Consider the following 15,490-nt stretch of genomic DNA (forward strand, 5'->3'; position numbering starts at 1 on the left):
CAAACGCCGCCAAAGCATCGAGTCTGCCTCAGCTCTAAGAAAAAAGGATTAAAATTACATTCAGGATGCTGAGGTTATGCTGCATCCAAACCATCCAATTAGGAGAAAAACCAGTAAAATTACCTCTGGAGAATTAACTAAAACCGGATCAATTGCAAACTGTATCTTTGCAAGCGTTTTATGTTTACAACACGTTTTTGTTTATGCATAAGATCAGCATTTCAAATGGTCTCTCTTAGCACAGAGCACGAATAACTGAAGATATTGAATAATTTGATTATTTCTGAATTTTAAAATTTAAAATGCAGTGGAAACAGGTTATTTGGACTTCAACAACTGAGTCTGGAGATGGAAAGAAAGGCTGGAGCTGCCTCTGGCCGCTGTCTGCATCGACACCAGGGCTTAGACTTCCACCAGAGCCAAAGAGCTGCTCAGGATTAGCAGCAGAGTGGATTATTCCTTCTCAGGGCTATTTTACTCAAGAGAATCAATTTTTCCAAAAATTGCTTAAAACATCAAATGAAACACAAGTTATCTAAACATCAGATTTTCTAATTTTATTAAAAACGCACAAATTTTATCCAACATGTTTTCTTTCATACAGTGAATGGTCTAATATGCACTGGAGGTCACACAAGCTTAGGTTCATTAGAACAATAAAAGACATATGAGAAATTTAATATATAAAGAAAAAAGTAGCAGCTGTTGACTGCATATTTGACCATAAAATTTAAATATTTTGGACTTTTATTTTAAAGACACAAAAATAAAACCTGTGTGGGTCTATATAAGTCATATTAACAATTCCATGAATGTTCAACAGGACTAAAAATTAGCAAAGATGTTTGTTTGTCTTTTTTTTTTTTTCTTTTTAACCTTGTAACACTTTTTAAACACCTTCTCGGGTTGCTGGTGCAAAGCACCTTACAGTATTTGTGCTATATATTTACTTTATTTGGCAACTGTCTGGGTTTTGTGGGTTTTTTTTTCTTTGCCTTCTGTAAACAACACCTTTTACAAACTAGCACAGTGAACCACAAGCCCTGCAATCTGTTAGAACATCTACAGAAAAGAAAATGAACTATTTTGGTTGGCTGCTCAAAATCTTTTGCTTTTGAACAAGAGGTTTTTCTAAAACAGGATTTATTAGTAAAACATTGAGCTCCTGAATTTAACATTAGACGTAAACAGTTGACTGTTTTTAGTTCAATAGAGTCTTTTTGTTTAGCTTTTCTCTCTCTGTGAAGGTAGAATACTTTTTGTTTGTTTGTTTTTTCAAGTCATTCTCGTTAGAGGTCTGGGTGGTGACCTTTGCTATGATGAGGAGGTTTTGTACGTGTAGCTTTGTGAAGGTAGAAGAGTTGGTGCTGAGGGCTTAACATTTAGTATTTGCTATTTTTGGAAAAAAACCAAACAAAACCAAACCAAAACAACCGAAAACAAAACAGAAAAGAAAAAAAGAAAGGAAAAAGGAAAAGTTGTCCCACCTGATCGTCAGCAGGCTGAAATGGCCGAAGCTAAAAAGAGTTTCTTGTTGTTGAACTTTCTGAGAGACAAAAATGAACAAACAGATTCATAATGCCAGAACCATCCTTAACCGGGAACGCTATAGAGAGTTCTTGAAGCTTTTTTTCCCCTTTTCTTTGACCTCTCCTTCATTCAATTATTTTTTAATTTTTTTTTTTTTTTTAAACGAGAAGTTTCTAAGGATTGTGGCTCTTAGGATGACATCCAACAGGGTAATCAAACTTACGCCATCCTACGGAATGGCAGCACTTTTACTGTACAGCTTCCCCAGTTTCTTTGTCAATGGTACAAAAAAGTCCCCTCGCTTGTTTGATACAACCATAACATGGAGATTGTCCTGGTCTAGAGCAAAGCTTGCCTTGGAGCGATTGGATTCAGTTCGTTCCCAAGGTAAAATTGTCTTAGGGCGGGAGAGATGTTATATGAATTCATTTCTGTACACCATAACAATAAGCAGACTAGATGATCATCACTTACTTAGACCCAGTTTGTTTTAAAGCTACCACACAGCTGCTTCGTTCATCTCTGGAGGGTGGGACAAGTGATTGCCGTAGTTAGCACCACCGTTGACGGATATCGACGAAAATGGGGGGCTGGGACCAAAAACTTCTGCGGACATGGAGTGCAAGGACCCGGGCAGGTTGGGTTCGGGGCTGGGCGAGTCTCCCGGGGGGTGCGACATGATGTCAGTGAAGCGCTGAGCCTCACTCGAGGGGTGGTGTCCGGGCAGGGGGTGGTCCATGGCCCCCAGCGGGGTCCCTGACGGCCCCGAGGAGGGCACGAACGGGAGATCCACGGGGGTCTGCGCTTGAGACGAAGGCGGTCCTTGCGGGAAGAAATCGTAATTGCTTCCAGGGCCGTAATACTCGCTCTGATAATCTGGCGGACAAAGACAGACAGAGGGAAGGTAACAGGCGGGCAGGTACCCGAGAGGGGACACGGGCGGCGCGGCTGGGGGAGCTCTGGGTGTCACACACGAAGCCGAGGGGAAACGCGTGACCGAGCTGGCCGGGCTCCGGCAGCACCGGCACCCCCTTCCCGCACAGCACCGACACAAAGCGGCGCTCCCGAAAACACCGGGGGAACAGCGGCAGAACTCCGGGATCCCGCCGGCAGCGGCTGCGGGGAGTCCCGCCATGGGCGGCGGGGAACGGAGCGGGACGGCCCCGGGACTACGGCCCCGCATCCCGGCACGGAGCGAGGCAGCGCGGGGGGAGCGGTACCCACCTCCGTAGAAGGAGAAGGGCCCGTTGGGGATGAGCTCGCCGGGCTCCAGCCGGTCCACGAGCGGCCGCATCCTGCGCGGGCTGCGGAAGAACGCGTGTCGCCGGGCGCCCAGAGCGCCCAGCTGCTTCATCCGCCGCTCCTTGGAGCGCCGGTTCTGGAACCAGACCTGCCGGGGCGGCGGGAGAGGCGCCGGTCACGGGAGCCACGGGAGCCCCGGGTCCCGCTCCCGGGAGCCCGAGAGGCGCCGCCGCCGCCCCGCTCCCCCCTTCCCCTCCATCCCCATCCCCATCTCCATCCCGGGGCTGCGCTTTTCCCCTTTCCCGGTCTCTGTTGCCCGATGCGCCCCGAGTCGCGCTCCAAGCGTGGCCGAACCCACGCGTGACGACGGCCCCGCTCACCACCGACCGCGGGTCAAGAATGATTGAGTTAATTCTTATTACCCTGACAAGATTACTGCTAATTACCCTCACACTGAGCCTCTCCAATCTAACCTCGTCTGTAATGGTCCTTTAACCCCCCATTACCCCGGCGCTGCGGGTTTATAAACCTTTTAATAATTCCAGCGCGTTGTCATTCTTATTTACCCATTAACCCCTCACATTTCTGGTTATTAATTTCGATACTGTTTGCAGCTTCTTTAGGACTTTTAAGAATAAACCCGCGGCTCTGTCTCCGCCGAACGGCCGGGGCTGGGCAACCGGGAAGCCCCGGGAAGCCTCGGTAATAACGATTGCAAAGGCTGCCGGGGCTTCCCCGGGCCCCGCAGTGCGGAGAGTGCCGGGCACCGGCCCCTCCTCTCCCCCGCATCCCCCGGAGCCGTGCCCGGTGCCCGGAGGCGGCGGTACCTGGATGACCCGCATGTTGAGGCCGGTCTCCTGTGCCAGCTGCTCCCTGATGTGCCGGGTGGGTTTTGGGGTGGCCGCGAAGGCGGCTTTCAGAGTCTCTAGCTGTTTGGCTTTGATGGTGGTGCGGGGTCCCCGCCGCTTGGCCCCCAGGTTCTGGTCGTCGTTTTCGTTGCTCCCCGTCTCCTTGTCGGACACGTTGGCGCTTTCCGAATCCTTGGCGTCGTCCTGGGAGGGGTCTTGAGAGTCGGGGGACAGGCTGGGGTCACTGCCGGTGGTGGCTGGGGAACAACAAACCCGGGTCAAGCTCGGCCGTGGGGGAAAATACCGACGGCGAGGAACGGGCCGCGGTAGGACCGGGGGAGAGGAGAAAGAAGGGAGAGGAAAAAGGGAAGAAGAAAAAAAAATGGGAGACAAGAAGGAGAGGAAAAGAAAGGGATGGGAGAGTGAAGGGAGAAAGGAGGGAGAGGAGAAAGGAGAAGACAGGAGAAAGAAGAGAAGAAAGGAGGAGGAACGAAAGGAGCGTCTCATCCCAAGGAGTAGCCGGTGCTGAGCGCATCCCCGCCCTCATCACCCCGGCCGCGCTCCCTCACCTGAATGCAGGCTGTTTTCTTTGGCAGTATTGCTGTTATTTAGGTAATCTTCTTTGCAGACAAACTTGTTCTCATCTATGATGTAGAGCTCCTCGCCGGTGGAGAGTTGCTTGTTACACATCATACACGTAAAACAGTTCAAGTGGAACACTTTGCTCCGCGCCCTGCGGACCAGGTCGCTGGGGGAGATGCCCTGGGCACAGCCCGCGCACTTGGTCCCGAAACACCTGCGGAGAGAGGCCGGGCAGCGGTCAGCAGCGCCCGCGGAGCGCGGGGCCCGAGCCGCGGCCTCCGCACACCCTGCTCGCCCGTGCAAAACGGGATCCGATAAAATACAGCATCCCTGCAGAGCGCTCTTGCTTCCCGATATCACAGCTTTTAAAAATAAAAATCAAACCCGGCCTGGGCAGCGGGCGCGGGACCGCTCGGGATCGCTGAACGCCGGGGCCGCGCTGCCCGGGTGTCCCCGCGCCCCGACACCTGCAGAAAGGAGGCTCTGAGCAACAGCTCGCAGAAATTCTACATGTTCTGTGTGTCGGTCCCGGCCTCGGTCGCGCTGCTGCCGGAGGAGCCGCCGGTGCGGGCAAGGCCGGCGAGGGGAGCCGGGGAACGGCGGGGCCGGACCCGTACCAGGGCCGGAGGCCTCCCGTGCCCCGCTCAGCCCCGCGGGGCTCTGGGAACCGGGACCGGAGCAATGCCGGGCCCATTCCCGCGGAGAAGCGTTGGAGCTCGGAGCGGTGCCGGTCCCCGTGAGCCGGGAGAAGCGGCGGCGGGGCTCTGGGCCGAGGGCCGGGCCGGGCCGGGCGTTGTGCCGGTGTGCGGCGGGGGCTCCGCGGCCACCCCGGCCCCGAGCCGGTCCTTGCCCTTAGCGCCGGTGTGCGGCGGCGGGGCCCGGCGGGACAGCGGCACCGGCGACCGCTCCGAGCCCGGGGCTGCTGGAGGCGCCGCAGCGGGCCGGGATGCGCGGGGAGAGCGGCGGCGAGCGAGCGTCGGTCCCCACCTCCCTCTTCATCCATCCACCCATCCATCCACCGGCGGAGGATCGCTGCCCTCGGGCCGGCCCGGCTCCGGTGGCTGAGATGTGCTGGACCCGAGGAGAGCCCGCACCGGGCCTTCCCCACACGGGAACAACGCCGGGCTCCGGGCCGGGCAGCGCCGCGCTCACGGCCGCGGAGAGCCCGGCGGGCTCAGCCCCGCTCCGCCGCACCGGGCCCGGGACACTGCCCGTGCTCCCCGAGCCGGGCCCGGCCCGCAGCGCCGCCGGTCGAGAGTTTGGAGGGAACTTTGGGCAACTCGAGCTCGGCCGGGGGACGCGGAGAGCGGCGGCATCAACGGGCCCGGCCCGGGGCCCGACCCCCGGGCCGAGATCAGTGGGAGAAACAGCCGCGATTTGAGATGTTCGCGGGTCACGGGGAGGGAAGAGGCGCTCGTGGGTGCCGCTGACAACGGGGGAAAACAACAAAAATAAAGGGAAAAAAATGGAGGTGGAAAACGAATGGAGAGGAGCGGCGGGGGCAGGCGGAGGCCGGTACTCACCGAAAGAAGTCGTTTTTGCAGTAAAGCTTGCCTTCTCGCGAAAAGCATTTCTCTGTCAAATTGCATTTACATTCACAGCACTGAACACACTTCACATGCCAAGCCCTGTCCAGTACATTCAACAAAAACCGGTCCAAGATCGGCCTTTTGCAGCCTGCACAGTGAACCATTGTCTTTGGTTAGTTCTGAGGGGGCAGCGGTTTCCCAGGTACCAAGGAAAAAAAATAAAAACAACAAATTTTTTTGTTTGTTTTTTTTTGTTTGTTTTTTTTCAGAAAGACGACAACACCGGCGAATGTATGCTTTTTGTTTTGTTTTTTTTTCTCTCTCTTTTTTTCTTGTTTTTGTGTACGTATGTTTTAAAAGCCGTGGAGAAGTGAAGGAGGAGAAAAAGAAAGGGAGGAAGAATAAAAAAAAAAATCTTCGTTCGAGTGTCCTAGGAGGGGTACACAGGAGAACCCCCACTGCCCAGCGCTTCGACACAGCCGCAGGATCCCGGCCGCTACCAGCCACACGGATAATAATAATAATAGTAATAGTAATAATAATAGTAACAATAAAACAATAACGGCTATAAAGTTCGGCGCTCAAAAAAATAAAAATTAAAAAAATTAAAAATAAAACCGCCAAAAAAAGCGAGCGTGATGAGTTTCTCTAACGTCTGAGGTAGAGCAGTCAGGAGTCAAAGTGCTTTTCCCAATGAGAAATCAAAGGAGGAAAAAATATAATAACAATAATAATAATAATAATAATAATAAATAACGAGCCGGGACATGGAGAGGCGGTGGCGGTCAGACGGGCTGTGGCTGCTGCCGCGGCGACATCGCCCTGCGTCCTGACGCGGGGATGGGGACACGCGGGGACGGGGACACGCTCCGCCGCTCCTCGCTCCGCCGCTCGCTCTCGTTCTCTCTCTCTCTCTCTTTTTCTCTCTCTCTCTCTTTCTCTCTCTCTCCCTCGACGTCTCGGCGGCACCGTCACGCCCGGCTCTGTCCGTCCGTCCGTCCGTCCGTCAGTCCGTCCGTCCTACCTACCCCCGCGCATCGCTACCCGCGGCGGCCGCCCGTGTCCCCGGCGTGGCATGGCCCGGCGGTGGCGGAGCGCAGGGCCCGGGCCGGGCGGGCCGGGCGGAGGGCGCGGGGCAGAGGGGCGGCCCCGCCGTCCGGCCGCGCAGGGGCTCTGCATGGTCCCGGCGCCGCCGCCGCCGCACCCTCATCCACCGCGAGCCCGCGCCCCCGCCCGCCGCGGCCAATCCGCGCCGCCGCCGCCGCCCCCCCGCGCCCCCCGCGCCGCCGCCGGACGGGGCGTCCGCGCCCCTTTATAGAGCCGCCGGGGCGCCGCCAACGCCTCCGCCCGCCGGCCCGCCGAGCCACCGACCGACACGCCGACGGACACACCGACACGCCGACGGACACACCGACACGCCGACGGACACACCGACCGACCGACCGCCGACGGCCGTGCCGGCCCCCGAGCGCGATGCGGCGGTAGGTGCGAGGGAGCGCGGGGAGACGCGGCCGCTCGATGGGGTCTGGCACCCCCGCGGGGTCACGGATCCCCTAGAGCGGGCCGGTGGCCGGCGCCTCGCTGGGGACCGGCGACAAACGAGACCCCGCTTCAGCGGGGCTTCCCCCACGGCAGGCGGCGGGGCCCGAGGGCGCGGGGATCCTCCGGGATCCGCGGGGCGCGGAGTCGGGGAGAACCCGGGGCCGGCTGCATTTCCCGGGAGGAGCGGTGCGGTGGGGCCGGAACTGCGGCCCGGGACCCTCCGGCGGGGCAGCACCGGTGGGGAGGAGGCGGCGGGCCCGGGGCCACCCGAGCGCCGAGGACACGGCGGAGGAGTCGGTAACTTCGCGGTGCTGCCGTTACCGGCGCTCGCAGCGGAACCGAGGAGCACCGGCCACCGCCGTGTACCTTCTTTATATTTTTCTTCTTAATTTTTTTTATTGTAAATAAAAATTAATTCGCTTTTACCTTCCAGGGGCCGGTCGGTACCGGGGCGGTGCGGAGGGACGAGGTTTCTCTTTCCTTCGCGCTTTGCTGCCCGTCGGGAGCCACCGCTCCGGGGAGGTGTCACCGCCTGGCCCCGGCTCCTCCCGGCCCCGGAGCCCGCCCCTCTCCCGGTGCCCCCGGGCTGAGCCCGGGCGGGGAATTAGGAGGGGAAGGGCGGATGGAAGGGTCCGAGCGTGCCCGGGGTTACACACACGACCGAGAGCCGGGGCTGGGCGCGGGGCTGGCGGAGGCCCCCGCCCGTACCCACCGCCCTCGCTCTCTTTCACGCCTGTTTTCCTCGTCCTTGAGGGGACACCAAAAAAAAAAAAAAAAAAAGGAAAAAAGAAAAAATAAATAAAAAGCGGGGAAGGCATACATTGGAAGACAGAAAGAAAAAGGAAGGCAGCAAACCCGCTCCGCGCGGGGGGCAGCCGGGACCGGCGGGGATGCAAAGCCTGGCCGGGCCGGGAGAGGCGGTTCCAGGACTATCCTGGGGCCGAGCCGTCCCCTCGGAGCTCCTGCGGGTGTTTGAAAGCCTCGCTGCCAGCCTTGCCCCCGCCGGGCGCGCACCGGGCGCTCCCCCCGCGCAGCTGTCGGTTCGCTCGGGGCCGCCGGCGGGGATCGATGGGGCCGGGGCTCGCCCCTCCCGGTGCCCCGCACATGGGCGCTTCTCATGCGGAGCCGCGGGGCCGGAGCGGGCGGGCGGCCCCGCTCCGCCGCCCGGGAAGCGACAGCTGCGGGCTGCCGTCAGGGGAGCGCTCCCCGCGGCCCCCGGTGCCATGTGTCGGTGGGGATGAATGAGGAGAAGGAGATGAGCATCTCGTGTCCATCAAGCACCGCTTTTTCACAGCGGTTTTTTTTTTTTTTTTTCTCCTTTCCCAGGCGTTAGCGAAAGCATCTGGTTCTCCCCCGCTCCCCGGGGGGCTCAGGCCGTGCCCAGCCCCTCCCCGCGGGGTCCCGGGTACCCCCGCACCGCTGCGGGTCCCGGCGGGGCTCGGTGCGCCCGAACCCCCAAAGCCCCGCTCGGGAGAGGAGGCGGCGCAGCCCGAGGGGACAGTGGGGACAGAGGGGTGGCCCCTCTGCCTCAGCCCCTCCCAGCGGGGACCCCGAGCCAGAGCAGGCGTTTGAGAGGCCAAAATGCCCTCGCTCGTCTCCAGCGGGATCCGAAAATCAAACCCCCACCATCCCCGGGAGTGGGGCAGCCCCGGGAGCCCGAGGTGGGGGGAAAACCCCCGAGGGGCGGCGTGTGCAGCCCCCTCACAGCGCCCGCTCTTGGGACGGGAGGGATTTTTTTGTTTTTCACTGTCTTTTGCAATTCGCCCAGGTCCGTTCCCGGCTCGAGGCCCCAAGCGGGGCCGAGCTCACCCGAACCTCGCGGGGATGTTCCAGAGCAACCCCGGCTGGTCCCAGTGCTGGAAAGGAGGGACATTAAGAGAGTAAAAAAGGAAAGAAAGAAAAGATGGAAATCAGCAGATGTTTTAAAAACGGAAATTTAAAAACTAAAAAAAAAGAAAAGGAGGGAAATTAAAAGAGGGGTGGAAAATTTTAAAAATAGAGAATGTAAGTAAAATAGTGAAAGAGACCCAAATAAAGAGAGAGGGAAAACAAAGAGTAAAAAAACTCCAAAACGGCAAACAAACCCAAACTCAAATTAATTTTAAATCTAATACCGAAGGAAAAATCCAAGTCCCTTTCAGGCGAGTTCACATTTGCATTTTATGGGTGTCGTTCCCGTCTTTTTAGTTTAACATCACCCTGTTTATCATCCCCTTTGGCCACCGCTGCTCTCAGTAATTGGATTTCTCTCTCCTTTACGGGGTCCCGGTGCTGCACCACCTCCGAGCCCCCTGGCCGGGGACCACCGCCGTTGGTTGTGGAGCATCCCCGCATCACCAGCCTCCCAAAAACTTCCCTCCCACGCGCTGGCAGACGCTTACCACCACATCCATACCCCCGACAGCACCGAGTTTCCTTCTTTTCTCATTCATTTTAATCTGTTTTTCTTTTTCCCTCCTTTTTAACCTTTCTCCACGGCGGCGCTCGGGCTCGGGGATGATGCTGGGCTCGGGGATGATGCTGGGCTCGGGGATGATGCTGGGCTCGGGGATGATGCTGGGCTCGGGGATGATGCCGGGCTCGGAGCGGTGCCCGGGAGTTTCCCCGGCGGGCCGGGGGAGGCCCCGAGCTCCAGCTCCGACCCCTCCGCATCGCTCTGCAGCGCGATCTCTCCTCTCCCGGGGAGGCTGTGCAGGGACAGCCCGCAGGGAAGGTGGGGGTCACACCTCTCCCCCCGTCCCCAGCACTTTCCCCCGCAGAAAGAGCGCCTCCGCCTGATTAAATATATATGCGGTTAATGCACTATCCAAATATTGAAGTTAAGATGTAATTAAGCCTGTAGAACATCCCCGCAAAATAAACCCCACGGCTGGACAGGATCCATCCCCAGGTTTGTTTTAAAAGAGCTTGGAAAAGAAAGAAAAAAAAAAAAGAAAAAAAAAGAAGAAAAAGATCTTTAAATTATGTATTAGAAGGTCCCAGTTTATCCTGCCACACTCGGGTCGATGCTGAGGGTAAACATCACCCGGCTCCGCTCGCCTTTTCCTTTTCTTTTATTTCTTTTCTATTTATTTTCCTTTTCCTTATTTATTTTCCTTCCCCCCCTCCCCCGTGATTAGCCCTCCCGGGTTTCTTCCCACGTCGCTAAATGTTGTCGCTTACACTCCGAGCTCATGCATTGTTTATGGGAAATATGGTTAATAAATAATTACAAATCCGAGGTGTGCGGCTCTGCCTTTGACTGACGGGAGAGTGGCCGGGAAGGGGCCGGGGGTGGCCCGGGGGGGTCCCCGAGCCCGGCCGGGAGCGGGGCCCGGGGGCAGCGCGGGGCTCCGGGGAGAGCCCGCCGGGGATTGCGGCTGTGGGACAGCCGAGAGGGATCCCTCACTCCTTAAAGGGCAGATAAAAGGCGAATAAAAGAGAAAAGAAAGAAAAGTGGAGAGGTAGAGGGGGCGAGGGGGGGCTATAAAAAAAGAGGGTGAAGCGAACCCCCGGAGGATGCAGCGCTCCCGGCTCATCCATCTTCATTGTCTCCGTGTGTGCAAAAGCAACTCCGGTCTAAGGAAAAGCCACTATCAAAGCCATGGCTTTATTTTATATCCTATAGATCAGGAGGGAGGCAAAGCTTTATTTTCGCCCAGAGACAGATATTTTATTTCTCTCTTACGGTTTTATGTGTGAGAGATGTCAAAAAGGTAAAATAGATTGCTAATGCATAGGCAAAACGAAGCTGTTTTGGCATGCTCTGTGTCAGGAGGGCTCCCGGGGAGCGCGGGCTGGGGATTTAGGGCTGATGGGGGACTCGGGGGGATTCTGCTAAAACATCTCTCTCCATAAATCCAGCCGCATGGTCAGCGCGAGCGGCAGAAGGAGTTTTAAAGGGGAAGAGAGTTGGAGCGCGGCGGAGCGGAGCGGGATCCCCGCTGGCCCCGGGGTCCCGCCGGGGTCCGGGGCTCGCAGCTCCCATCGCTTCTCCCGCAGGAGCAGCGGGACCGGCCCGAGCCGCTGCCGGAGGCACAAAGCGCTCCCGGCTCATCCCGCCCGGCCAAGGCGCGCCCCCACAACCTCCTCGCCTGATTTCATTTCATTATTTCATTCTGGTTTTGTTTTGTTTCCCCCAAAACAAGCACCCATCCCCCGACCATCGCTCCAACTCCCGGAGCTGCGGCTGCTCAGCGTCTGCCTCCCGACCCCGATCTACAGCGGATCTACACGGACCTTTTCCAAAGTTAAAATATATCTCCCCAAGCTGCAACAATTTTCATACTTTTTGACCTCGGGGATTTACTTAGCACGTTAAGTTCAAGGCTCAGAAGCCCAGGGCTATTACTCATTTAGGCACTCCCACCACCAACACTTTTCACCACATATTTTATCATTTGACTTCCTGGCTTAAATTCATGTTATGGCAAATAATGGATGGTAATACTTTCCCCCTTCCCCATGTTAATTGTCTTGTCTGACAGCCTCCGCATTTGAAGTGATTTAGAGCAAACAAGGGTGCAGCGAGAGCAGGAGACAACCCAGCACAAAACCTCTGCGGGAGCCCTGCGGCTCCGGCTCTTCCCTCCCAGGTCGAGGATCCGGAGCACAGCAAAGCCTCTCCCAAAAGCATCGCCCGGCCCTCGCTGGGGTCACTGCAGCGCCGAGGCCGCTTCTTCCCAGCGCCCCGCAGCCCCCGGGGTGACTGGGGGACTCTCTCCTGCTTTGCTGCCAAAAATATTCCTTCCTTGGGGTGGCTGAAACGGGGAATCAGAGCAGAGTGCTATTTGTAAATTTTAAAAAAGCAAGGTGTACTTGATTAGGAAATTAATTATTTCAGTACCCCCAGGATTATATTGTTTTTCTAAGTTGTGTGGGCCTGTGTAATTCAGTAATTTCACAGTGGCTGAACTTCCCTGGGAGTGAGAGTCAATCTCCCCTCTCTGACACTCGGGCGGATCCTGCGCGGAGCCAGCGGCTCCTCGGCAGCGACAGAGGGAAGCGGGAGCCCAGACCTTTCCCTCTGCTCCTCACTGCCCTGCTGCGTGTCCCTGGCCAAATTCCTCGTTTCTGCTCTTTCTGAGAGTGGGCAGCGCCTTCCTTCCCCCTAGGAGCAGCTCTCCCTGCTGAGGAAGGAGCAGCCACACGGGCTGCTCTGCCCGACGCCCGTAAGGAAAAAGGGCTGCAGCATCACACGTCCTTCTCAAGTGAGGATTCTCAGCACAGAAGGGCTTTTGTCATCAGCAGAATGTCAGGTTTTGGTGCTGACATCACTGTCACGCAGAAGGTTTGGGAAAAATAACTGAAATCCAAGCAAACAGGACTGTGACAGAAAAATGCAGATGCAGGGGCAGAGCTGGGTTCAGCATCACCTGGCTCAGGTACCACGGCACCAGCCTCCCCTCCCAGGTGCCAGTGAGTCCAGAGCTCCTGGCTGTGTTTGTATCTGTCAGCTCAGTCCTGACTGATCTTCTGTCTGCAGGTTCTGTCATTTGTTACTCTATTAGATCATATCCTATTTCTATGGTTTTCTGTTTTAAAGGACCCGAGAGGCCATGGAGGCTCTGGCCAGCCTGCCCTTCCCTCTCCCACACACAATCCGGGCAGCTGGGTTAGTGCAGCTGGAGCCCAGCAAACTCCTGGCTGCCTCCACTCGCACATTCAGAGCTGCTGTTTCCTTCCCCTCAGCCCTGAGCGATGCTCCAAGCGTGGCTGAGGCACACACAGCTCATCTCAGCACAGCCACAATCCCATTACCCCGAGATGCATCAGTATGCCATGTTCAGGATGAGAACAAACCAAATCATTTTGGTCTAGAATGTGAAATTTCGCTAATTTTTCCAGGGCTTGAGCTCCATCCCCGTGGATGTCCCACCCTGTGCCCCAGGGCAAGACCCCACACAGGAGAATCACACACACTTTAAAAAACAAATATTATCATAAAAAAATCCATTCTTGGCATTTTGTGGCTCTCCACAACGTGTCACTGAGTTCTGGGGCCCAGGAGCTCCGTGCCAGCCCAGCCCCTGGGGTGCTCCTCTCCTCTCCTCTCTCTGAGCCATCCACCCCCAAACCTGCATCACCGTGAAGGCACCGGAGATTTTCCCTTCCCAACAAGTAAACCTTATTTCCCTAAACCCTGGTGGACAGATTCAGTGAGTCCCTTCCTCCTGCCTGTGAAATGTCACCATTTTCACTGAGAACAAGCAGCTGCAGGAGCTGGGAGGTCTGTGCTGGTGATGTTGCCTATGGATGAGAAGGGAAACTTGAGGCTCAGAAACTGAGTCTGCAGAATCCCCTACCAACGTGGCTCGTTCAGTTGTTGAAATAAAATCTACACAGCTGTAATTAGTCAATATTTGTAAAGCCTCTAAGATTGCAGAATAAATGGCTGAGAGAAGTCCACATGGTTATTAGATAAATGCATTAATAACAGCAGCGGTGGCTGGTGAGGAGACGCCGCTCCTAATGATGCACAATTTATTTCCATGAGGGTGTGCTAATAAACAAATCTGGTTTTTAGAATCTGGTGTATTTATTCCACAAACGCCCTCAGATCAAATAAGTTTCTCTCCCCACAGCATCATCTTCCTGCTCTTCACTCCCTCATTAACTCCTGCTGTGCTGAGATCAGGGACACGCAGCCCTGCCCAAACAGCAGCCCAGCTCCTGAGCCCTGCTGCCCTTGGATGTGGCCTGACATCCTCCTGGGACATCCCAAAGGTCCCCAAACCCCAGTGATGGGCCTTGGTCCTCATCCCAGCCCGGGCCTGCGGGAGTCCCCGATGGGCTCCAGGAGCAGGGCACGCTCCCCAGGGGAGCCAGACACACAGCAGAGGTTATTCCCTGTTATCTCTGCTCCTGCAGCACCACAGGAGCTGCTCCAGAGCTCACAGAGGGAGGAGTTTCCCTTCCCTTTGTGGCTCTCCCAGCTCCCCGTGCCCAAGGTGAGCGGGAGCAGCTCCGGGCTCTGCGCACATTCCCCTCTCTTCCCTCACCCAGAATCAATCATTTCCCTTCACAAGGAACCTGCCCTGCAGGAAACTGCCCAGAGGAAAAGCAGCTGGAGCTGGGGGCCAGTGAAACCCCCAGACCCTTCAGGTTTTTGCTGAAATCCCTGTCCTGGGCACACCAGGGCTGTGCCAGTGCCCACCTGGCCACACACTGTCCCCACATGGACACACCTGTGGAACCAGGCTGCTGCTCACAAGCTGCAATAATCCATGAGCGTTCAGAATTTAGGGAGAAAGAGGAGAAAAACTGTTTGAAAAGAGTAGTTTTATCATTCTAGAATTAACATCCCTCTCCTTGGGGATCCCCCCGTGAGGATCATGCCAGGGAAGGGGGTGAGGCTGGGCCAAGCAGCTCCTCCCACAGCCCACAGCCAGAGTAGGAAATGAAGAAATCACTTGGAACCTGAAAATTCCCATTTTCCTTATTCCTGTGAGAATCCACATTACCACTGGAACTGGGAAATGCACCTTTGGAGGTGAGTGCTCAGTGTGGGGTCTGCCCAGGTGAAGGGGGATGCCTGGGCAGGGAAGAAATTCCAAGATAAAGAATAAAAATAACCTGCAGCAGGAAACCACATGAAAACCTGCTCATCTTTCACTGCCCTGATGCATTTCTGCTTTTTTTGTGTGTTTAAAAAAAATCAACAGAACTCCTGACTTAATATGAAAACATGAAAATTACAGTTAAAACAACTCTGAAATGGCCATACAACCAAATATATGCATTAGATGTTAAACCTTCTATCAGAGAACTCAGCTGGAATTTATTATTTTTTTTCACAAATCTGCAAAATATAATTAAATTGGTGATGGTAAAAAAAAAAAAGAAAAGAAAAAGAAAAAAAAGAGAGCCTGGTCCAAACCCTTATAAGGATATTTCAGCCATGCTGAGGTTCCTTTTCCATAAATGTTAAGCAGACATCTGTAAACATAATTGGAATTTACTGCACACGTGAATAACTGCATATAAATGAGCCTGGATGGTTGGGGTTTAGGAAAGGGCTGCAGGTGCCCCCCCTTGCCGATAAGACTCCGGCGTTCCCAGCACATCCCAGCTCAATTCCAAATGTCAATTCTCTACATTTTAATTTTTTTTTTAATAATTTTTTTTTTCCCCTGGCTGTTGCCTTGTTACATTTATCATAAAGCCTCTATAGATGAGACATCCTGCAGAATTTTGTGCGTCCCCAGGTTTGTTTACCAGGCTGATAGTTATTCTTTT

General features: G+C 55.5%; 1 protein-coding gene across 1 annotated transcript; it reads right to left on the reverse strand.

Moving 5' to 3' along the window:
- Positions 1–542: 542 nt before the first annotated feature.
- On the reverse strand, positions 543–6,800 carry LHX1 (LIM homeobox 1). The gene is made up of 5 exons (XM_005525688.2): positions 5,726–6,800; positions 4,190–4,416; positions 3,600–3,877; positions 2,755–2,920; positions 543–2,406 (listed from the first exon to the last, which is right to left on the reverse strand). The coding sequence occupies exons 1-5, from the start codon at positions 5,893–5,895 to the stop codon at positions 2,027–2,029; spliced, it is 1,221 nt and encodes a 406-aa protein (XP_005525745.2). The 5' UTR covers positions 5,896–6,800; the 3' UTR covers positions 543–2,026.
- Positions 6,801–15,490: the final 8,690 nt, after the last annotated feature.

The sequence above is a fragment of the Pseudopodoces humilis genome, chromosome 23 (assembly GCF_049639895.1).
Source record: "Pseudopodoces humilis isolate 2021_Gansu_Grassland_sample_001 chromosome 23, ASM4963989v1, whole genome shotgun sequence".
Lineage (NCBI taxonomy): Eukaryota > Metazoa > Chordata > Aves > Passeriformes > Paridae > Pseudopodoces > Pseudopodoces humilis.